Below are 25,124 nucleotides of genomic sequence, written 5' to 3' on the forward strand. Positions count from 1 at the left end.
TCTGTCTCTCATAGTTGAAGTGTACCTGTTATGAAAATTACAGGCCTCTCTCATCTTTTCAAGTAGGAGAACTTGCACAATTGGTCACTGACTAAATACTTTTTTGCTCCACTGTAAATGTTGAAATCTGTGAGTTGTGAGTCAGTTGTCTACTGTTAAGTGTTTTTTATAGTGTCTATCTATCTATCTATCTATCTATCTATCTATCTATCTATCTATCTATCTATCTATCTATCTATCTATCTATCTATCTATCTATCTATCTATCTATCTATCTATCTATCTATCTATCTATCTATCTATCTATCTATCTATCTATCTATCTATCTATCTATCTATCTATCTATCTATCTGATACTACTCTGCAAATCAGATTTTGACATAAACCATATGAAGCGTTTTGGCAACATTTTTCAGGTATTTCAGTTGCTACCAAAAGCAACACTGCCTGTATGATCTTCTCAGCTTTACGGTATCAGGGCTACAAAGAGAAAGCCATTCACTTAGACTCTTTGACCTTCATAATAAAAATAGTTTTGCATTCAAGATTTGGAAAACACTTTCAAACAGCTTAAAGGGTTTTTTAGTAATCACAGCTGTCCTGTGGCCTTGATTATTTTGCAATGAAAGAGGTCTGGAACAGTTGAGTCCTTGACAATTATTGCAGCAGTGATACATCATCAGTCATTTATGGCAGAAAAACTACGTTTACATGCAGTCAAAATTCGGATTATTGCTAATATTCCGGTTACTGAAACATTCGGAATATTCCGTTTACATGCGTGAGCAAACAGGGTTATCCCTGTATACATGGTAATTAATCATTCGGGATATCTGGATCAAACAAGCGACGCGCGGAGAACGTGATGATGCAATTAACGTAATTTCCGCTTCTTCTTCCTGTATCCAAATTCAAAATAAACCGTCTACAAATGCCAAAATGTTCATATCCTTCATTACATTTATGAAGTGATTAGTCTCCTCCTCACTCCAAAGGTGTGGCGTGGTCTTGTGTTTCTCCGTGTTTATAAGAACTTCCTGGACTCAAAAGACCAGGATTCCTTGTGAACAGAGCATGCGCAGAAAACAAATTCCTGTTCCGTTTGATGGGGATATTCCGTTAGGTTATACATGACCGAATATTCGGGTTTTAAAAAGGAGTAACCCAGGGGTCATATTCGGGTTTTTAAAAATCTGAATATGAGCAAATTCGGGTTATTCAAAGGGGTTATTGGTGTTTACATGGCCGTGCAAATTCGGGTTATTGCCAATATTCGATTTTTAAAAGGGTTATTGAGTGCATGTAAAAGCACTGTATTATTACTGTATTATCCGTACAGTAGAGCATGGAGTTGGCAACATCATGCTGTGGGCTGCTTCTTAGCAGCGGGGATGGTTGTAGAAAGTGCCTAGTCAACACTGTCCTGTAGGGGTTGTCAATCTTTGTGCACGAGTACCCCGCATGTTATAGATGTTTCACAGGTCAAACAGCTCAAACTGGATCGCCTCGTCAGGTTGTCAGATCTGCACAAGTCTGGGAATGACCTGTTGATCCCAGTCAGATGTGTTGGTGCAGAAAAACATCTAAGAAGTTAAAGTGAGTTGTCACAGAATCAATTGATAAATGCTGCTCTCAGAAAGAAGTAAACTCCAGACTTAGGCCCCGTTTACACGGAGCAAAAACGGAGGCGTTTTCATGCGTTTTGGCCGTTCGTTTACACGAAAACGGAGCTCAAAGCCCCCAAAAACGATCATTTCTGAAAACTCCGGCCAAAGTGGAGATTTTCAAAAACTCCGTTTTCAAGTTCGCTTTTAAACGGAGGAAAACGGAGGAAAACGGAGGAAAACGGAGGAAAACTGAGATTTCAGGCTCAGAACGTCACATTATGCAACAGAAACGTCACCAGCGTCATGTGTGACGTGTGTTTACAATTTGTTTGGCCACCGTCAATATTTTCTTTTATTTTACCTGTTTTAAATTCTAAAGTCACACTTAAAAGTAACTCCACTTCTCTGTCACTCCAAACGAAAGACTCTCGTTCCGACTTGGAAGTAACTGGCATTCAAGGCTGATTTATGGTTCCGCGTTACACCAACGCAGAGTCTACGGCGTTGGGTACGCGGCGATTTCATGCGTTTTTACAGCGTTTTCATGCGGGTTCGTGTAAACGAGGATATTTTTGAAAACGTAGAGGGGAAAATATCAGTTTTTGTAAATACCCGGCTATGTGTAAACGTGGCCTTAAACTGTGAAGGATGTCTGCGAAGAGACAGGAAATAAGTTTCAGATCTGGTTTAATGAGAAACAGAAGAGGACCTGAATTTATAATTGCACATCTGGAAAAATATCGATTTAGAATTGCAGTTTTTAAATTTGAATAAACTCTGTTCCCCTCTATTATTATGCCTTATTTCTTGTGAACCGTTTGAGAAATTAGATTAGAGCAGTTTGATTTTATTCTGAAATGCACAACCTATGGAGCCAAATCAAGGCCAAAAGTTTTGCTAATTTGAAAATAAAATTTGAACCTGAAAATTCTTTTTTACAGTTTCAATTTTATTTTTTTCAGTATCAGATCTTTTTTTCAGTTTCAAATCTTTTTATTTCAGTTTCAAATCTTTTTTTCAGTTTCAAATCTTTTTTTCAGTTTCACTTCTTTTTTTTTCGGGTTCAAATTTTTTTTTCAGGTTCAGACTTTTGGCCCGGATCTGGCGTGGGGGGCGTGGCATCAACTGAGAGGGGCGTGGCATCATGAGTGACAGCAGAACAGAGAAGGCGGGGGACGTTCCTCAGTCATGTTGCCTTCAGGAAACGTAGGTTGCAGAAGTTATCAGTAGAAGTTTGATTCAACACTGTATATACACCATATTCACGTGATTGGCAGTGGAAAAAACTGATATTAGTGACACATTTCTGTTTAAAAAGCTGTTTTAGACCGTACTTGGTAGTATGTGGAAGTGGGAAATGTCAAACTTTAAAGTGTGGCTGTTGAACTGTACAGTCTGGCATTTATTGCTTTTATACTGCGATTGGTGCCAAGTACGGTCTACTAAGAAGTGAAACTGGAAAAAAAAAGATTTGAACCTGAAAAAAAGATTTGAAACTGAAATAAAAAGATTTGAAACTGAAAAAAAGATCTGATACTGAAAAAAATAAAATTGAAACTGTAAAAAAGAATTTTCAGGTTCAAATTTTATTTTCAAATTAGCAAAACTTTTGGCCTTGATTTGGCTCCACACACAACGAGGTCTATGATAAATCTGGCTTTTATTTCCAGAGATGAGATGAGTTTTTATTCTGCAGCTCACATCCCAGTGTGAACCCTGACCTCGACTTTGCATCCACTCTACAACAGTTCATCTGGGAGGCGGCAGATGTTCCCAGTGTTCGCCCTGACTGCAGCGTGATGAGGCTGTTGCCCCCGAAGGCCAGAGGGGGGAGACAGCGTCAGAGGGAAGCGGAGGATTCCTACCGGCCTCGGTCAGCAGAAAGCACAAATGAATGTCAGTTTTTTGTGCAGCTCCCAGCATCTCCGGCGGGTCGTGAGCGGCCCGAGCGGGTAACGGCGCCGAGGCTCAGTCAGCAAAGTGGAGGGGCAACTCACTGCCTGCCACAGATAGCTGACAGACGTTAGTTTGGCAGCGCCTGCTCTGAATCCATCCCCTCCTGTCTCTGCCCGGAGCGGAGTTGGAGCGGGTTCTGACCTTGAGGCAGGAGCGGGACGGTCGGCCCACGCAGAGAGCAGCCAGCTGCAGGGATCACTGCCTCCGACTGCAGCACTGCTCTGCACGCCATCGTCTCCTGCCAGCTCGCTCCCCACATTCATTCAGCCTGTGTCAGTCATCTTAATCTTCTCTCTCTCACACACTCACACACACATTGACACACATTTCATGCTTTTCTGTAGCGCGTCCTACAGAGAAAGACATCCGCCTGGAGGTTTTTTTTGCAGAGGAGTAACATCACACCCCCCCCTACCCCCAATTTATTCAGCGACTCCGTTTGTACACAGCCAACACGGTAACCGTGGCAACCGTTTCATTAGTGGAGCAAGCTGCTTGTTGCCATGGAGACCCTGTGTTCCCTTGGAGATGGGGCATCGGGAGGGTGTGCTTGTGCTTACAGTACGTGTGTGTGTGTGTGTGTGTGTGTGTGTGTGTGTGTGTGTGTGTGTGTGTGTGTGTGTGTGTGTGTGTGTGTGTGTGTGTGTGTGTGTGTGTGTGTGTGTGTGTGTGTGTGTGTGTGTGTGTGAGGGAGAGAGAGAGCAGAGTAGGAGGGAGGGAGGGGAATCTTTAAGGTTTGGAGTTCAGGAGAGCCCAGGAGGATGAAGAGGTGTGTCTGTTTGTATTAGTCCGGGTATCTTTCTCACAAACATGCTCACACCAGAGGTGTCAAGTAACGAAGTACAGATACTTAGTTACCTCACTTAAGTAGAAATTTTGGGATACTTCACTGGAGTAATTATTTTTCAGACGACTTTTTACTTTTACTCCTTACATTTTCATGCAATTATCTGTACTTTTTACTCCTTACATTTTAAAAACAGCCTCGTTACTCTATTTCATTTCGTCCTTTAAAAAAAAACTATCCAGTTAAATTGCTCCATCCGGATAGAGTGAATTTGGTTGTGGTTGTTTCAGATGTTCTTGTCCAGTTTTGTTCTTACATCCGTTCCCTCAGATTCCTGCAACTAAACTTGGATGTACATTCCAATAAAGGTTAGGATAAATGATAACATGAACATGAAGTTTGACTTTTTGCACCTTTACAATACTTATAGGCAACTAGTCATCATATCTCCTGCTCTCTGAAACACATGTTAATGCTCAATAGTACACATATATGGTTCTTTAATATATTTGCATTATACTAAGATGCATTCATTTTCAATGGCTTTTGTCCTTAATGGCTTTTTTCCCCCTTACATTACTTTTACTTTTATATTTTAAGTAGTTTTGAAACCAGTACTTTTATACTTTTACTCGAGTAAAAAACTTGAGTTGATACTTCAGCTTCTACAGGAGTATTTTTAAACTCTAGTATCTATACTTCTACCTGAGTAATGAATGTGAATACTTTTGACACCTCTGGTTCTAACAGTTATGATTAAAGGAAACAGGCTACAATTAAGAAAATTGTAGAGCTCTAACTGAAATAAAACAGTATTTTAAAAGTATTCCTCTGCAAATGTCTCAAACCTTTGTATGATTCCTCCTAAAGTAGCCGTTTTTAAAGTATGTTTTTGTGTTGTAGTAATTTTTCTTTATTAAGTAGGAGTATGTGTGATAATAGCATACTCCATCACAAGTATTAGCTTCATTTAAGTCCCAATGTCAGCAGCAAACTTATAATTATCTGCAGAAATGAGACCCAGTCTGGATCCCAACTTATTTACTTTTATTGATTATCAGCGGGAAAAAAAGAGAAAACATCACATTATTCTGAAAACTATCAAGACACTACGGGCTGCAAAATAAATGAATGTGTTGAGAATATTAATAAAATATCTAAATATGCTTTTGGAACATTATGCCTTGAAAGTACTGCAGTTAAGTGCTTAGGTAAATGTTCATTCACTTTCTTATGAACCAGGATGAAGTGATTTCCTTCTGTTGCTGCTTGAGGTGAACTTTCACACATCTGACTATCCCAAGGGTCGGCAACGCGCGGCTCTAGAGCCGCATGCGGCTCTGTAGCGCCGCCCTAGTGGCTCCTGGAGCTTTTAAAAAAATGTTTGACCTTTTTTTCTTCTTTTTTTCTCTTTCTTTCTCTTTTTTTCTTCTTCTTTTTTTCCTTTTTTTGCTCTTTTTTTCTTCCTTTTTCCTTTCCTTTTTAATCTCGACATTTCGACTTTTTTCTCGACATTTCGACTTTTTTCTCAAGATTTCGACTTTTTTCTCGACATTTCGACTTTTTTCTCGAAATTCGGACTATTTCCTTGACATTTCGACTTTTTTCTCAACATTTCAACTTTTTTCTCGACATTTCAACTTTTTTTCTCGAGATTGTACTTCAACATTAATCTCGACATTTCGACTTTTTTCTCAACATTTCGACTTTTTTCTCGAAATTCGGACTATTTCCTTGACATTTCGACTTTTTTCTCAACATTTCAACTTTTTTCTCGACATTTCAACTTTTTTTCTCGAGATTGTACTTCAACATTAATCTCGACATTTCAACTTTTTTCTCAACATTTCGACTTTTTTCTCGACATTTTGACTTTTTTCTCGAAATTCTGACTATTTCCTTGACATTTTGACTTTTTTCTCAACATTTCGACTTTTTTCTCGACATTTCGACTTTTTTCTCAACATTTTGACTTTTTTCTCGACATTTTGCCTTTCACCATTTGCCTTCATTCTAATACAAGACTTTTCATTTTTTGCGGCTCCAGACATATTTGTTTTTTGTGTTTTGGTCCAATATGGCTCTTTCAACATTTTAGGTTGCCGACCCCTGGACTATCCAGACTGCTCATGTACATCTCTGCTGGACACAACTACTACATGTAGCTATCAGCAAAAAAAGGAGAGATAAAATACAATTTTCATTTCAGTTCAAACAACAACAAAACGCTGAATGAGCATTTACGTTCCACTGAGCTTCCTCCCCAGCTGATTGTTCATGGCTCCTCAAGGATTAATCCAGATCTAAATATTAAATCCGGTGTTTCTGTGGGTCGACTGTAACCGGGGCGCTTAAAACTCTTGATACTAACTGGGACTGCCACCGTTTTCCCATTTCTTTCACATGATTTCTAGTTTTAAATCAATACAGCCATTCTTTTTCTTTTCCCCTTGTGGTTTTATCATTCTCAGATGAAAAATTCTGTCTTGCCTCCTGAAGCTGTGATCACACTTCCCCACTCAAAGACACCCACTCATTCTGTCCGTGCTGCTCTTTATCTTCCCTGCCTGTCTCTGTCTCACTTGCCCATCCTCCTTCCTCCATCATCCATCTTTCTGGAGCACTTATTTATGCAGAAGTAAGAGTCGCTCCTCTCCGCTATCTCTGCCACTCTGGCCTTTTTCTGCACGCCAAATGCAGGGGGACAAGAAAGCTTTAACAAGATCTATTGGGAAATAATCTCCCACCCAATACACTCACACGTGCCGCCATTTAACATTCTTTTCCAGAATATTTCACCATCTTTCTGACTGACTCTCTATGAAACACTCAGACGACCGCCCTTCACTCACAGTTCAGACGAAGAGCATAAAAATATCCTGAAAACATTCCTGTCATCTCTTTTCTGCCCGTTGTTCTCTTCCCACAGTCTTCATCGTCCTTCACCAGCTGCCTTCCCTCCTGCCCTCCTCCACCGCCTCCTCCCTCTCATCTCAGTCCCCGTATTGACCGAGGGAACTCTGGCTCTCATTAGCAGACAACCTGGGAAGAAGGAATATGGTTTGTTTTGGTGAATTCTAGCAGAGAAAAAGCTTGTGAGGCTGAATCCTGCCTGATGAATTTAGTTTAGCGTTCAGCTTAGCTCAAACCTGAGGGGGATCTTATCTTGTCATGCTGCTGAACGCACTCAGCTGAGTAACGTTAACTTAGCTGCACATGTGAGAATCTTGCTGCACCTTTAAGGGACATCAGGCCCGATGAGGGCCGTCTTCTGTAGAAGAACGATTGTTTTGTGTTGCATCCGCTTAAAGTAAAACTTGGTTACATTTCTTTCTTTCTTTTTTTAATCAATTCAGGAAAAAAACTTGTATATATTTAAAGGGGACCTATTATCAAAAACACGTTTTCTCTGGCTTTAACATATATAAAGTGGTCTCCCCTTAGCCTGCCAACTCAGAGAAGGAGGAAAGCAACCAAATTCTGCAGTGTCTGTACAGCCGCCCGGATGAGCCATCCAGTCGGATGTGACTTCTACGAGCCGTTCAGATTCAACGCATTTTTGTTACGTAACCAAAATGCAAACCACGCTCACAGCTATAAAACCGTGTGCTAATCCAGCCTTCTGCATGCGAGCGTCCGACTATCACGTAGCACTGCGTGACATTGGACGCTCTCTGTCCATCTCCCTCCAGCCAGCTGCCACTTTATTGAGGTTTTTGTAGTGAAATAAGGAGGTAACTGGATCAGCCGTTCCTCATCCGTGACCGTTTCCTACAGTGCTTTCAACCGGCTTTCAACACAAGCGACAGGAAGAAGCGTCCAAAAAATGTTCAGCTCAAAACGACCCGCCGCGTCACCGTGTCGCCGCGTCGCTGCGGCGCTGCGGCCAGTTAGGACAGTCCAATAGAAAATAAAGCATAATGGAATTGATTTTGTCGCTGACACTCGCTCACATTGCATGGGACACGGTTTAAAGCCTGAATTATGGTTCCGCGTTAAATCGATGCAGAGCCTACACCGTAGGGTACGCCGTAGGGTACGGCGTACCCTACGGCGTACCCTACGGCGTACCGGCTGATCTTCTGCTCAGAGCGAGGCTTTGTTCCCTCCCCTGCTACACGTCATTCAGGCAGCCAATCAGCACAGAGCCTCATTATCATAGCCCCGCCCACTCAGAATCCTGCATAGATAATGAGGTTAGAAACGGTAAAGATTAAGACATGGCCCAGAGGCTGAATTTCTAATTTATTTAGGAAAAACAATCAAAAGCTTGTTTTTAAGACATTCAGGGACTGTTTAAAATAGACATTAAACGCCATAATAGGTCCCCTTTAAAAAAGCTGCAACCTTTGGTTGGTTAAACTTATCACAAACAAACACACATACAGTATATTCTACTTGATGCTTAAATGAAAGCCCAGATCAGAAATAACTAGTTTGATTTAGGGAAAACAAACAACCAAGAAAATAAAATAAAAAAAAACAAAACAAAACAATGTGAAACCAGTGTATATCTATGAATTTGTCATAATCATTATTGTATTTGTTCATTGAAATTAGATTTTTGCAATTTGGGTCCGCACAACATCTGGAGAAAGTTACTAAAAGGTACAATTTAGTCCGACGAGGAGGTAAAGTGTATGATAAAAATGCCGTAATTTCAAACAGATGATGTGAACAGGTGATGAAAGCGCACCCTCTGAGAAGCAAATATTATTTCCTTTATTTATTTAACCAGGCAAGCAAATTAAGAACAAATTTCTTATTTTCAAGTGCAGCCTAGGGGGGTTAGGGGAGGGGGGAGCTAAGATGAAAAAGAACAAAGTTATATAAATACAAAAAAAGACATTAAAACACAATACAAAAGATAAAACAATTAATCAAGTAATTCAAACAGTCAGTATGCATGAAGGAGGACTAAAGGCAAGTGCAGGAGTCGGTTGTACTTAATAAAAGATGTAGTTTGAAGGTGGAGATGGAGGTGATATGTGATATGTGAGAAAGGTTTCCACACACACGGAGCGGCTGTATGTGATTTAGAGAGTTCTCCTTCTAATGTGCAAATCATCATTAAAGGATTCAAGTAATGTGGAGTGTAAACAAACTTAAGATTTCCGACCCCCAGACAGCAGCACCCTGCTGCGCACGTTTATCTGTTATTTAACTGTTCAAAAAGAAGCATAGCGTTCAGCTCATCCTGAGACTCTGGTGAAACAGTTTTATTCTATAAAGTATCGTAACATTGAGAAAGAGGTAAAATATCAACTTTTTTCATTTATTTTTTAGGAATGTATTCTACACACTGAAATAGAAATATATACCAGTCAAATGAAACCTTGGGTTCAAACTTGAGACATTAGAATCATAGATTTTCTGATTTGAGGTTTTACTTAACAGTCAAAATCCTAAATAAAATAAATGTACCGTATGTTGAGCTTCAAAACGTTATATAAACAAATAGGTCTCTGTAAAATTACCAAACAAGCTTCTAATTGTAAAATCTTAATGATATTGTGGATTTGTTATGAACAATTTACTCAAAAATAATTATTTGCCTATTTTTTTTTCTCTTACTAGAAACATGGAAAAGCAAATGGCACTTTTTTATTAAAAAACTCAAAATGTTAATCTGCACACTTCATAACATTTAACATTTCTTGCTTATATGAACTGGAATACTGATAGTGTTCAAAGTAATGAATAAAACAAGGTCCCTTAAGTACATTTAAGTGCCTGAATAAATTCACTGTGCACTATTGTCTGTTACCATTTTACCCTGATTAGTGACTTCAGGCACAGATTATGTAGAAAACTGTAAAACTGGGATATGAACAGCAGCAATAAATACCACAAAGAGTTCAGTCTGGCTCTGTGAGAGTTTTTACACACAGAAAAATCTTTGACCCCAATGCAAAGTAAGACAACATCTTTCGTATCCGACCCGTTTGCATGTCTTATCTGACCCGTGTGTCGCCTTAAACATGACAGACCAGATAAACCCAGCTGGATTTGTCTGTCACCCACAGACGCCAAGATCTCATCAAATCTTAGCAGAGCGACAAAACTCCCACTCTCCTCCTCCCTCCAGCATCAGTGAGGGAGACGCCCCTCGCTGGTTTGTGCAGCTTTATTAGCAGAGTTTTACAGCAGCAAAGGTAAGTGGATATATACTATAATCAGTACTCAAGTTGAGGGGGGATGAGGGGGGAAGGCATCCACCCTGAAATAAAAACGGTCCAAATCATCCCCCCTGTAAAACTGCCATCACCCCTTTCCATCCCTTATGTCATTTCATCAATGAATGTGGTTTTACTGCTATTTCAACATTTAGAGTCATCACCAGAAAAATAACAACAGAAAAATTTGACAATTTTCACCTGTTTCAGGTAAATTTTCACTTGAAATAAGTAGGAAAATCTGCCAGTGGGACAAGATTTATCTTCTTATTACAAGCAAAAAAATCTTGTTCCACTGACAGATTTTTATACTTATTCAAAGTGAAAATCTACTTGAAACAGGTGAAAATTGTTGTTTTTTCCAGTGATGAGTCTTGTTTTAAGTGTAATGGGATTTTTTTTTACCAAAATGAGACATTTTAACTAGAAATGAGACAAATATTCTTGTTAAGATTTTGAGTTTTTGCAGTGATCCATTTTACTTATCCTGTGAAGGACAGAGTCATATTGATAAGTTAAGAAAACTGTTTTTTATTGTTGTGTTTTGATGTATTTGATGTAAGCCCAGTGGATATTTAAAGCTTACAGAAGGCTGCATTTAACTGCTGCTATGTCATTCCTGCAGTATTTCTGCAGGTGTTTTGGTCAGTGCTATTATTTGTAATATATTATATTATTTGTAATCAGCACAAATTATCTGTCCCCATATGATAAAATCCACCATCCCTCCTGATTTTTTTTTTACAACTGGAGTACTGACTATACTATAATCATCAAAAAACCGTCAGGAATCTGAGGTTTGATGTTCAGCGTGGAGAGATCAGCTGCCAGCAGCTGAGTGCTGTTACCACTAAGCGCTTTAAGTAGAAAATACAACAAATTCTTAAATGTTTCCTCTTTTCCTGACAAAACAGCTTCCTGGAGATTTATTTACAGTTCAGGAAATCCATTCCTCAAAATTCAGGCTTATTCTTCCACCCTTTGATGTGCAGCTGCTCCACTCCAATCAGGCTATAAATTACCACATCGAAGTAAATTTGCATAGGTCAATCTGTAATTAAACTGCATAAAATGATTAATCACAGCATGCATAATACTACTAACTGATTATATCTGATATTTGTATTTATGTGTTATCTCATTAAGCATTTGTGGAACTATTAATGTTCAAGCTCTGAATTATTGTATGTTAAGATGCTTCTGTTCACTCAGATCATAACATCTACATTTGTGCGCTCCCTTGTCTCATTACTACACAATTAAGCAGTAATTAGGATTTATTGAGGGTGAATTAGCTGACATGTGATACAGACATCATATAATGGGAGTATGTTAAAGAGAGGAAGAGGAGGGAGGAAAGGAGGGCGATGGAAGACGGACCAGTTGAGATGAGAGATTTCTACTCCAACAGTACAGCGTGTGACTGACAGAAATAAGGAAAGAAAAACAAAAAGGAAGTGGCATGAGGGTTGAGCCAGGGCAGAATAAAAGCAAAAGAGAGAGGAGGAATAAATGTCAGAGTGACGGAGTGAGGTTATATGACCTTCTGAAGTATGATCATCTGCACTGAGTCAGTATGTCTGGACAGCAAGTGCCGCAGGTCACAGTTTAGCTCGTTCACATTTGTTCATCTGAAAACCCAAATCCATCAGTTCACGGAGGTTTAGAAACATAAAAAATGCAGGGAGAAAACTCTTCAAACTCAAAAAAAAATGTCCTTCAAGCCATTTAATAGCACACAAAATACACTTTTAGCCTCTCAAACAATCAGTTAAACTGTTAAAGACCATTTCTACCCAAACAACAATAATGTCCAAAACTAACCAGCTTAGTGAACAACAACCAAGTGAAGCACCTCAGAAAAGTGGAACCAGCGTGTTAGAAACGCATAAACCTGCAATGGAGAACTATGAAAAACTCTCATCCAGATCTGAATCAAGTCTTTTTGTCGTTTCACCGTCTTAAATCATATTTCAGAATCAATTGGACCCAACATTTAAAAAGGGATGAAACATCCGCCACCCTGTCCAGCATCTTCTACCTGGGCTTTGTTATTAATGGTTTGTTTGATTATTTTACTAATTTAAACTCTTTACTGCAATCCTACATCAGATACATTTTATTTTAATAATATATCAATTCAAATACCCCGTGTAATAGGTGACATTATATACATTTTAATTTTGGTAAAATATTTGTGGAAGCTCCTCTATAAGAAAATCTACGGTGGCCGACAAGGGCCAAACGCACTGCAACGGCCTAATGCGCGTGTCAGTTAAGGAAAACGGCTTCAAGTACAGAAACGATTCAAATTCACAAACTCAAAACAAGGTATAAAAAGAGGAACGTGGTGCAAATGAAAAAACTTGCTGCAAAAAACAAAGACAAATGCAGCATCATCAAACGCACTGCAAATAGAGAAACGATGCAAAGCACAAAACGATATAAAACGAGAAACCATCTTCAAAAGAAAAACGCTTCATGACCGGTTACCAAACCTGCAGGGGGCGCTCTCAGTGTAACAGCTCAATGGACAGACACACGGGGTGTAGAGAGAAACCGAACAGCTGACTGTAACGTTAAGCGTTTTTCTTTTGAAGAAAGTTTCTCGTTTTATATCGTTTTGTGCTTTGCACAAACTATTTGCAGCGCGTTTGATGATGCTGCATTTGTCTTTGTTTTTTGCAGCACGTTTTTTCATTTGCACCACGTTCCTCTTTTTGTACCTCGTTTTGAGTTTGTGAATTTGAATCGTTTCTGTACTTGAAGCCGTTTTCCTTAACTGAGACGCATTATGCCGTTGCAGTGCGTTTGGCCCTTGTCGGCCACCGTAAAAATCAGATTCAAATTATTATACGCTATTTTTAAATGTTTTAGATGTAATAAAACATTCTAAAACACTCAGTGGTTAAAGTCTAGGGTTGCTTTGATTTTCTTTTATATCTTTTTTAAATCAGCAGGGAAAATGAGGTCAGGTTTTATCCATCCATCTATTATCTATACCCACTTGTTGCTGCTCAGGGTCACAGGGATCTGCTGCACTTCCCAGCTGTCGGGTTTTATAAAGGATTTATTTAACCGGGTTCACATGAATCCTACCTTAAAGCAGCCCGGGGGACTTATCTGCAGCACAATAATGAACGAATACCAAAAATGCCTTTTGTTTTGAAGGACTAAACTGCAAGAATAAACAATAAATAAATGCAAAAGTTATGCCTTCTCTCTTGACATGTTGGAAGACACATTCGTGCAGATATGGACGCCTGACTTGGGTCGAATTTAGCTGGAGTTTGGCCTGTGGGTTCTAGCTCCTAAAAGGAAAAAATCCTACAGATTTCCTGCATTTTTAAATGACATGACCTCTTGGATTTTATTAAAAAAAATAGAGCTCCTAAAAATGACTGCCTTGATGCCTCCAGTACCGAAAATAAAACAATTTCTTGTTGTGATGGACATTTAATGTGCAGGGAGACGTCCCCCTCAAATGCATGTGCATCACATGTATAAATGTGTAGGTTTGATATTTTCCCACGTGTACTGGCAGCATTTTTGTTCACCAATTCAAACTTATCTCACAGATGAGTTTGCTTCTTGTATAGATTTTCCTGATTTTTATAGCCTCGAGTAGTCGTAGGATGTAAGCTTTATATAATTCAAAAAATTACATAAAAGTCAAGTCTAAATCCATCTCAAGTCAATGATTATTTTAAAGCACAAGCCTGATAGACTAAGAAGTTGATTTTGTTCTTTATTCATCCAATATTGCATTGTATTGTAAATATTTCAGAAACTTTCCTTCACAAAACATGTTTTCAGAAGCTCTCATGTCTTATTCAGCGCCGTCATGTTTCCTTCGGTGTGCACTGCAGAGTTGAAGTGAAAGGCTGCGTAGTGTCTTACTTGCAGGCTGTTTCATGTGTGCAAAATGAAGTCAAATGCAAAAACGAAGAAAAATGATTCTAGTATGATTCCAGCTTGTGCACTCAGAGTCGTAGCAAAACGGCATCTTCTTCTCTTCTTGGCATCCACATATTTGAAAATAGTTTCGCTTAAGGGCTGCTGCACTGAAAGATTCAGGGGTCATCAACTTTTTGTGAGAATCTATTGATTGAAATTCTATTAATTGAGGCACACACACATCCACACATACACGATTCAACAGAAACTGAGAATGAAGCTGAATTGCGGTTTAAAGGTTGTGGTGAGGGAGATGTGAAGGAGCTAAATCAAGCAGATGATGCAGGCAGAAGCGGAAAAATAAAAGTCGCATGAAATAAAAAACCTGCACAACTCCATGAAAGTCAAACATCCAAAACACTAAAGGAAATTGTTGAACAAAGCGATAAAAAGAACAGAGAGCAAACAGAGACAAACCAGAAGGAAGGAATCAGATAAAAGGCCATTACAAACACTTAAAGCAGCACAACGTAACTTTCAGCTTTTCTGAGTTTGGCGGCATCTTTTGGACAAAAGCGGTAGTGCTTTACCAGAAAGAACACTACGTTTCCCATGAGCACCAGCGCGTACTGCCGGAAAACTCCTGTCCCGTCCCGTGCATTTGTTTTGATAGTGAATGAAATAAGACGGGACGGACTTTTCTGTTTCACCAAGTGAACAGACGGAACGCAAAATAAGATGTTAAACTGCTGGTAAGGAACTGGAATTTACCGGGATACCTTAAACAAGGAAGCCAGGGAGCAGTATATGGAGAAAATAATGATTATTAACGGTCTGGATCCATATGAAATCCCTACTAAAGAATGGAGCTCCTCGTTGGAGCTCAACTCTTTAGAAAGGATTTACTGCCGCAGTTCTGCACAACCCACGTCTTACTACCTTGTTTAGGAGTGTTTGGCAGCTGCTTTGGTAAATGTTTGACTCGCCATGTGTTTCAATAAATTTGTATAATAGTACAACATACAGTACATGTTTTGTATTACTCTTACTTCTCTTTTCTTTTTTTTGACTGCTATATTATGCTGAAGAGACTCTGAGGCATGAGCAATATTTTTGTTTTCCTCGTGAGATTATTTTTTTCCTCTGCAGCTACAAATAAGAGTTAATATTTTTTCCTCAACAAACTAGTTTTATCTGAAGATTGGGGTTAATTGCACCGCAGAGAGCTGGCCAGCAACTGCGTTTAGCTGGCGAAGTGGGGAATAAAACCTGTGTTTTGATCCAACCCTGTCTGTGTGAGTGTTTGTGGTTTACTGTGTGGAACGTTATGTTTGGTCGTTACAGCCGCGATCCAACCGAGCCGACGACTCTTTCACTCTTTTACTCTGTTATATCAGATACTTGGCCTCCGTGGTTCTGCCCCCAAGCAGGAAAGCGTTGAAAAGTTAAACCATTAGCGATCTTTTCCCCACGTCTGTTGTGGAGCTGCTGCAGCCACAACGCAGCAACGGGTTACCAGCTTCTGCGGAGCTGCGCTCCACGCCCCGCCCATTTTCGTCTCGACTGCGAATCGGGAAGGAGGGGGAAGTGACGTATGCCGTAAAGCAGTCAAAGCCGTAAAAATGTGTAGTTTTTTAGTGTGGCAGGGTTCCTACCATGCTCCTCAAAGTTACATAGTGCCAGTGAAGGTGATACAGACTCCCTCAGACCATGACAGAGGTGTCATTAAACTTGTTGTAAGGTGATGTACCATCACAATGACTCTGGAACAGGGTTTCCGTTGTCCAGTAATTGCCGGACTTTGTCCGGTAAAATATGCCGAAGTCCGGTATTTTATAATCTCTCCGGTCAAAATGTCCGGTGAAAATACTCACTGGTGCTGCGGGACTAGAGTCCCCGGGAGTACCGCGGAGGGACACGCCGAGCCTCGGTGCCGGGAGCCGGAAGGAAGCGGAGCTGCGGCGCCGACATCCACGTGTGCGTTGATTTATGGTTCTGCGTCGCACCGACGCAGAGCCTACGGCGTAGAGTACGCGTCGCCGCGTACCTTACGCCGTAGGTTACGCGCAAGCTTCTGCAATATTTATTTATTTTTTGAAGTTACGCTCGCGAGTCAATTGACGGGACTTATTTTAATTCATATAGCCTATGTGACCGGAATTTCAAACATTTGTCCGGTAAATTGAAACCCTGCCGGTCACATTGTCCGGTGCCAATTTTTTCTAGCGGAAACACTGCTCTGGAAATATGATATTAAGGTGGAAAAGTTACATAGTGAGGTTCACGCTAACATACGTTGCAGTTCCTCGGTTGGCCGCTAGAGGGGGGCTGAAAAAGCGAGTCAGTCTCCATTGACTCTCATGTTAAAATGTCCAACTTTAGAGCAGAAATAAAAGTATTTACAGCCTGGTTCAAAAAAACATTTTGGCATTTAAACCCTGCAGGCCCGGTAGTGGTCCGACACTCACCTATACTGGCTGGACCTTTCCAAACCGGACTGGGGCTCTAGAGTCTCTGGGGGCCCTCCAACTGACTTTTTATTTTCATCCATGCACCTTTGTGGCACATTTTTCTAAATTTCTGTCTAACAAATCCTATAACTTGAAAGAGTGAAACAGGAAATCCCACATCAAGGGAAGTCCTTTCAAAATAAAAAAGGAAATAGAGCAACAGATGGACCAAAGGGGCATCAGAACAGCAGAAAACCAAAGTTCACCAGTCTGAAACCACATCCATTCTGTGATATCAATGTTATTTCTTCCCTCATTCACCTTTATTTATTTTCTGTCTACTTCTGCTCATCCGTCTGAATCTAACTCCCGGGTCACTGATGGTCTTCTGTCTTTATCTGCTTCCACTTACTTATATCTCCTTTGTCTTTATGCTTGTCACCTTACTCTTTATATTCCTTTTGCTTCCCCCCTTAGTGGTCAGCATCCGTCTCCATCTGCTTGTATGTGTGAGAAAGGGTGCGTCCCAATACTCCCCCTCGCCCTCCTTTTCTTCCCTAACCCTAACTTTTGCGCGTTCCCGTGAAGGTAGTGGTGTCCCAATTCCTCTTTTCACCTAGGGGGAGGGGGCATAACGAGGGCTAGGGGCTGAGAATAGCCCCTTCAAATCGAGGGATTTCAGATGCTGACTTGGCGAGCGAGGGGGTATGAAAAAAAGAGGCTCTGCGTCGATTTGACTCGCCGACCGAAGGCAAACAGGCAGACTCGTCTCAGAGAAATAGAGAGAAATAATCCTGTGACTCGTCAAATTTGTTTTGGATGTTTCTGATATAATAGTCTTGAGAAACCACAAAGTAATCCAGCTGTTATCTGGGTAATTTACACACTTTCAGATAAAGTTGCGGAAGATCACGCCAGAATTAAGGGATTTATGGTTCCCCGTTACACCAACGCAGAGCCTACGGCGAGGGGCTGCGTCGATGTACGCAGCGACGCGCGCCGTACGCCGTACCCTACGCCGTAGGCTCTGCGTCGATTTCTGCCGGCAGGCAGAAATCTCTAAATTTCGGAGCAAATTTCTTAACAGGCGTAGCTACAACTGTTAGATTTCATATATTAAACCAACATCTTCCTAAATTATTTATTTCAGCCGGCGTAACTTCTCAGCAGAGCTGCGTCCCGGGACAGAGTTTCTCTCCCGGGGCTGACGGAGCAGCTTCACCCGGCGGATACGTCTCTTCTCGGGCTGTGAGCTGAGGCTGCTCCCCGGGGGCGGCGGCTCTTCTCATCTCCGAAAACATCGGGTCAAATTTCTTAACAGGCGTTATTTGGATAAACTGAGCCCCTGTTGGGGATCTTAAGGTTACCATTATACCTGAAAAAATATTAAAACTTAATAAAGTGGCATATTAACAGCGCTACAGCTGAAATTAAAACAGCTTTTAGCTCTGGGCTTCCTGATCAGGTTAGGGATGAAAACGAGTGGTAGGGGGAGAATTGGGACAGGCACCTGGGCCAAGTGCCCTAGATCTCAAGTGCCCTAAAATCTCCCCCTTCTTTTTTAGGGCTTAGGGAAGAAAAGAAGTGCGAGTGGAGAAAAGAAGGGCGAGTGAAGGAGAATTGGGATTGGGCCCAAGTGTCCTTCGCCCGAGCTTTCCCATTTATCCATCTTTTTTTTGTATTAAACTTTGATGCCGATTTGTTAGACTAAATACAGATTGAATTATTGATGTCCACAGTTTAAAAACACCAAACCAAGCACGCACGCAACCACGCTGCTGCAAACACCCATGCACAGATCAATAATAGATCACATGGCAGCGAGAGGGAGGAAGAGGTGGTGAGCCAGGCGTTTTGTGGTGCGTTGAAGTGGTAAATATAAAATACAGACAAGCATACTCACAGGTAGACAGGAGTATATTTATTTCATTTGCAGATTTATTTCCAAGGCCGCCAATGGACTCATGACGGCGGCCTTGGCTGCCAAAGAGATGGAGACAAAAGGACAGACCGCCAACATGTGTGGAGCGGGGCTCCTGCCTGTCAAGGTGGTTTATAAATGAGCTAAACTTTACTCTTTTTCACCACTTCCCTGCCTCTACCTGCATGTTTTATTATTTTTTTCAACAATACAATAACTCACTCAGCATCCTCACATCCGCCATTCTCTGCCTAACATCATTCAATCATCAGAACAATAGCATTTCCAGCCGTGACTCACTGTAAAAGGCTGCTCATGAAAGAAAAATGAAGGGGGAGGGGTGGGGACCGCCTGGTTTTGTGAGTTGTTGAAGTGTGGGAGAATTTCAGGATTTCTCACTGTCGTGATTCGGGACTGCGTTTGGTGACTGGACCGGTGGCAGATTGGTGTGTCGTGAATCTGGACAGTCCTCTAAAAAGCAGCCACAATAAAAAGGGCTTTCATGCTTCGCCGATGCTTCATCGTATCTTTTAAAAGCTCTCTGGCAACATTAAACCAAGTGGCTATGCTGTTAGCCTCGTCTCCTCACTTCAACTGCCCTCTCTTTGACTATTGCTGAATCCTGAATCCTGCCGTTCCCCTCCCTCGCTGGAACCGGGTCACCTTGAACGCCTTTTTTTCTCCCCCTCTTTAGATCCTTTTGCTGACATTCATTTCTGCTTTTCTCCATCTTTTGCTGCTGATGCAGTCAGGACGATAGAGCGGTGTGTGATCGGTTCAGAAGGCCAATCTGAGCACATATCAGTCTCACACACATCTGGATTAAGAGGAGATTAGCCTCGGGATTCAAAGGTGACATATGGGACTTTACACCACTCCAGCCTGAGTCAGCAGCTTTGTTTGTTCAGAAAGTTAGTGGCATATCCACTGAAGCACATTATATAGGAGCACTTGGACTTTTATTGTTGTAACAAACGGCCACAACGTGCTTTTCTTACGTTGTAGCTGCCTGTGATTACCATATTTTCCGCATTATAAGGCGCACCTTCAATGAATGACGTATTTTAAAACGTTTTCCATATATAAGGCGCTACAGTACGGTGTTACGTTATGCATCTATTAGACCAGGGGTCGGCAACCCGCGGCTCTAGAGCCGCATGCGGCTCTTTAGCGCCGCCCTAGTGGCTCCTGGAGCTTTTTCAAAAATGTTTGACCTTTTTTTCTTCTTTTTTTCTCTTTCTTCCTCTTTTTTTTCTTCTTCTTTTTTTCCTTTTTTTCTCTTTTTTTTCTTCCTTTTTCCTTTCCTTTTTAATCTCGACATTTCAACTTTTTTCTCGACATTTCGACTTTTTTCTCGAAATTCTGACTATTTCCTTGACATTTCGACTTTTTTCTCAACATTTCGACTTTTTTCTCGACATTTCGACTTTTTTCTCAACATTTCGACTTTTTTTCTCGAGATTGTACTTCAACATTAATCTCGAAATTTCGACTTTTTTCTCAACATTTCGACTTTTTTCTCAACATTTCGACTTTTTTCTCAACATTTCAACTTTTTTCTCGACATTTCGACTTTTTTCTCTACATTTTACCTTTCACCACTTGCCTTCATTCTAATACAAGACTTTTCATTTTTTTGGCTCCAGACATATTTGTTTTTTGTGTTTTTGGTCCAATATGGCTCTTTGAACATTTTAGGTTGCCGACCCCTGTATTAGACCAAGGGTCGGCAACCCGCGGCTCCGGAGCCGCATGCGGCTTTTTCTTCCTTATACTGCGGCTCCGAGTGGCTTGGGAAAATAAATTACAAAAAAAAAAAGTGTATTTTATTTTTGTTAGTTCTTTAATATTTTAGTTCTAAATTGGAAGATTATTGTGATCTTGACATATTAGAATAAATATATTTTATTGTTTTTCGTCGCTCAAAATACGTATATACGTCTATGCTTGCGAGACCTGTTGCGGCTCAATATTGATTCATATATAAGGCGCACCGGATTATAAGGCGCACGGTCAGCTTTTGAAAAAATGGAAGGCTTTTAGGTGCGCCTTATAGTGCGGAAAATACGGTATTTCTGCGTGACCGTGTGGTAGGAATGGGTGATATTTTACCGTTCACGATAAACCGGCGGTAAAAACGATAAATTCCCATTGATGACGTTTTTGTGTAAAGCTGATTTATGGTTCTGCGTTAAATCCACGCACAACGTACGTGAAGGAAGGAAGGAAGGAAGGAAGGAAGGAAGGAAGGAAGGAAGGAAGGAAGGAAGGAAGGAAGGAAGGAAGGAAGGAAGGAAGGAAGGAAGGAAGGAAGGAAGGAAGGAAGGAAGGAAGGAAGGAAGGAAATGAGCCTGAAAGAAAGAAAGAAAGAAAGAAAGAAAGAAAGAAAGAAAGAAAGAAAGAAAGAAAGAAAGAAAGAAAGAAAGAAAGAAAGAAAGAAAGAAAGAACGAACGAACGAACGAACGAACGAACGAACGAACGAACGAACGAACGAACGAACGAACGAACGAACGAACGAACGAACGAACGAACGAACGATATGAGCCAGAAAGAAAGAAAGAAAGAAAGAAAGAAAGAAAGAAAGAAAGAAAGAAAGAAAGAAAGAAAGAAAGAAAGAAAGAAAGAAAGAAAGAAAGAAAGAAAGAAAGAAAGATAAATTCCCGTTGATGACGTTTTTGTGTAACAGACAAGGTGGATCTGAGAGCGAGATAGATTTATAGTTAGAAAGGTGGAGTTGAATTGGTATCGTGGTTTTTTTATCGTTATCGGGATAAATGATCGTGATACATTTTTTAGTCCATACCGCCCATCCCTAGCGTGTGGCGACTGCACTGACCGTTTGCTTGATGTCCGGGATGCCGATGCGGAACACCATCATGGCGATGTGGGCGTCTTCAGGCGGCGCTGAGTTGGTGTTGCGCTCCTTCAGCCTCCTCTGCTGCTGCTGCTGCTGTATCTGATTGGCTGGTTGTTGGTGCGTGGGCCCGGGGTTGGATGAATACGGGTTAGCGGTGTGTCCCGGGTTGCCCGGCCGCATCTGTCGGTCCCCCAGGGGCCGTCCGGACATCTTCCCTGACTGCCTGTGTCCCTCACCCCTGCCCATCCGAGAGAGACCCCCTCGCCTGACCTCCTCCACCTCCTCCTCATCTTCCTCCCCCTCCAGCTCACCATTCTCCTCCTCCCCATCCTCATCCCGCTCATTTTCGTCCATTTCTTCCTCCTCTTCTTCCTCCTCCTCTTCCTCATCCTCTGCCCCGGGATAGAGATGTCTGCTGTTTCCCAGCATCCTTTGTTGCTCCTCGTCGCTGGACAGGGGGCTAAATGGCATCGTCATGGCATCAGAGAGGGCGGCAGCAGTGGCAACACCATCATTCCCAGGGAGACACTGCAGGAGGAAAAAGGAGAGGGCATAATGAACACAGAGAAGGACTGCAGAAGAAGTTCATGAGGTGCCTATAGCATCTTTCTCCTGAGCTCTGGTCTCTATGGGAACAGACCTGCAGCAGTGCTAACCCTCACCACATGATGACATACTATTCACACCTCATGTATAAACGAGCCCACTTGTGCCACTCATTTTCACCTCCTAGACTCCCGCCAGACATGCCGAATCCCTGCTGCTGAGATCTGAACTACCGATCCAACGTTTTCAGACGTCTGCATGATTTTTGCTCTGAGAAAACACACCTGAGGCAACAGTGTTCAGGGATCACAGCTATGGAGAACAGCATCATTGAGGTCGTATTCAAACGTAGACGTAGAGAACAGAACCTAAGAGAGGGGGAACATTTCCTGAAGATGCAAAAGGTATCAGACGGTTGATATAAGCCAGGGGTCGGCAACCCACGGCTCTAGAGCCGCATGCGGCTCTTTAGCGCCGCCCTAGTGGCTCCCTGGAGCTTTTTCAAAAATATTTGACCTTTTTTTTCCTTCTTTTTCCTCTTTTTTTTCTTTTTTCTTCTTCTTTTTTTTCCTTTCCTTCTTTTTTTCCTCTTTTTTCTTCCTTTTTCCTTTCCTTTTTAATCTCGACATTTCGACTTTTTTCTCGACATTTCAACTTTTTTTCCTCAAAATTTTGACTTTTTTCCTCAAAATTTTGACTTTTTTCTCAACATTTTGACTTTTTTCTCGAGATTGTACTTCAACATTAATCTTGACATTTCGACTTTTTTCTCGACATTTCGACTTTTTTTCCTCAAAATTTTGACTTTTTTCCTCAAAATTTTGACTTTTTTCTCAACATTTTGACTTTTTTCTCGAGATTGTACTTCAACATTAATCTTGACATTTCGACTTTTTTCTCGACATTTCGACTTTTTTCTTGGCATTTCGACTTTTTTCTCGACATTTCGACTTTTTTTCCTCAAAATTTTGACTTTTTTCTCAACATTTCGACTTTTTTCCTCAAAATTTTGACTTTTTTCTCAACATTTCGACTTTTTTCTTGAGATTGTACTTCAACATTAATCTTGACATTTCAACTTTTTTGTCGACATTTCGACTTTTTTCTCGAAATTTCATCTTTTTTCTCGAAATTTTGACTTTTTTCTCGACATTTCTACTTTTTTCTTGACATTTCGCCTTTTGCCATTTGCCTTCATTCTAAGGCTTATACAAGACTTTTCATTTTTTGTGGCTCCAGACATATTTGTTTTTTGTGTTTTTGGTCCAATATGGCTCTTTCAACATTTTGGGTTGCCGACCCCTGATATAGGCGGTGCAAGAAATCCTAATTATGATTGACAAGGAAAAATCTGTATTTTAATCTTGGATACGCAATATTTTCTCCTAATTCTTTCTTTTGCAAAACAGGTAATAAACCTTTTCGAACCTGATGGTGGTTTAAAATACTATAAAGATCAGCTTCATGTTGTATTTTTGTGTTTCGGTGCTTTGAAATGTGGTGAATTATCCAACATCATACACTGAAAGTTAATTTGCCTCTCTCGTAACTGCTTGAAAAAAAAGAATCAATCTTCTTTTAGCTCTCACTGCCGAGTTCTCCCACTTCAGGATGCCAGCGTGTAGGATTACAGATCTGTCCCTGAAGGCCGTGGCGTGTGTGCTGTTTCAGGATTTTCAGCGCCGCTGCATCTGGACAGCTCGGCACTGAATAACAAACAGCGCAGGGGAAGATGCCCCGACGCATGCAGGAGGATTAACCAATCAGCATTGAGAGATGGAGGAAAGAGCTGCAGAAAAACCAAGGAAACGTATAATTTGAACAATTACACAACTGCATTCAATTTGCTGCAATTACAAGCCACTTTGCCGCCCGTGATTTCCCATACAGATGTTAACGTCTCTCTCCCCACTGAGGGGGGCGAAGACAAATCTGCATAAAGCATATTGCACATGACGGTTTTCATTTAAATATTTAACCAGAGAAATATAAAGTACAGAATAATTGGACTTTAAAAGGGTGTCCGGGTGTATTTGTGCAGCATCAAGCAAAAAACTAAACAAAAAAAGGACAGGAATGATAGTTATGCTTTGATGGAAAAAGTGTGCTCCACATGTAGTGTCAAGGTTTTCCTCTGAAAGTTCTAACTTGCAGCTGTTCAGCTTGACTACAAAGTTCATAAAAACTTCAACATTTCAGCGGGACAAGAAAAAGAGACAAAGACTGAATAACAAGACCTGAGATATTATAAGATATCTATCTGACAATGTTTGCTATCAAGTCTTGATCTTTTACTCATGAAAAATAAAAAATAATCTCAAAAGGAGATTATTGTACTTTCTTATTATACAATTTGTCCAGAACTGTAGAGGTTTAGAAGGTGATCGTTTCAATTTATTGGTTATAATAATTTGTACATGCTGTTACTAATTGCTGAAGGTTTTTTGACATTAAAACGTCTGCCATCAGTCACAGCTGGAATACTTCAAAACAAAAACCCAAAACACTAATAATTTCTGTCAGTATGACAAATATGATTCATCACACTTCCTGCCAGTCAACCAGTCTCCCTGCGTGTTTCTGTTGTAATTATGTGCACTTGTCTCATGCATATTCAGCATCCCTGAGTAAAGGCAGGCAGGGAGCAGCAGAGCTGCGGTGAGTTGTTACTGAGTTGAATTTACAAGAATCAAGGGGCCAACATGCATCAAAAAGCTGAGTGGGTTAAGAATTATAGTCTGTCTTAAATGCTGCAAGAAGTAAAACAAGAGTTAATATGGATTTGGCATTTCCTCGATGATGACAAATGATTCACAGTAGGGACCAAAGAGCAAAGCTGTGTTTCCGTTGGAGGTGAGTGTCTTTCTACCTTTACACATATTGCATATGGTACATATGGTGGTTTAACAAAATGTCATGGGGGCA

At 40.8% G+C, this 25,124-nt stretch overlaps 1 protein-coding gene across 1 annotated transcript in view; it reads right to left on the reverse strand.

The window, feature by feature from the left end:
- Positions 1-21,918, reverse strand: part of shank1 (SH3 and multiple ankyrin repeat domains 1) — a 153,869-nt gene extending 131,951 nt beyond the window's left edge. The window contains 1 exon segment of the mRNA XM_061712594.1: positions 21,633-21,918. Coding sequence (XP_061568578.1) covers positions 21,633-21,863 — 231 coding nt within the window. The 5' untranslated portion in view covers positions 21,864-21,918.
- Between the last annotated feature and the right edge of the window lie 3,206 nt (positions 21,919-25,124).

The sequence above is a fragment of the Cololabis saira genome, chromosome 21, assembly GCF_033807715.1.
Source record: "Cololabis saira isolate AMF1-May2022 chromosome 21, fColSai1.1, whole genome shotgun sequence".
Lineage (NCBI taxonomy): Eukaryota > Metazoa > Chordata > Actinopteri > Beloniformes > Belonidae > Cololabis > Cololabis saira.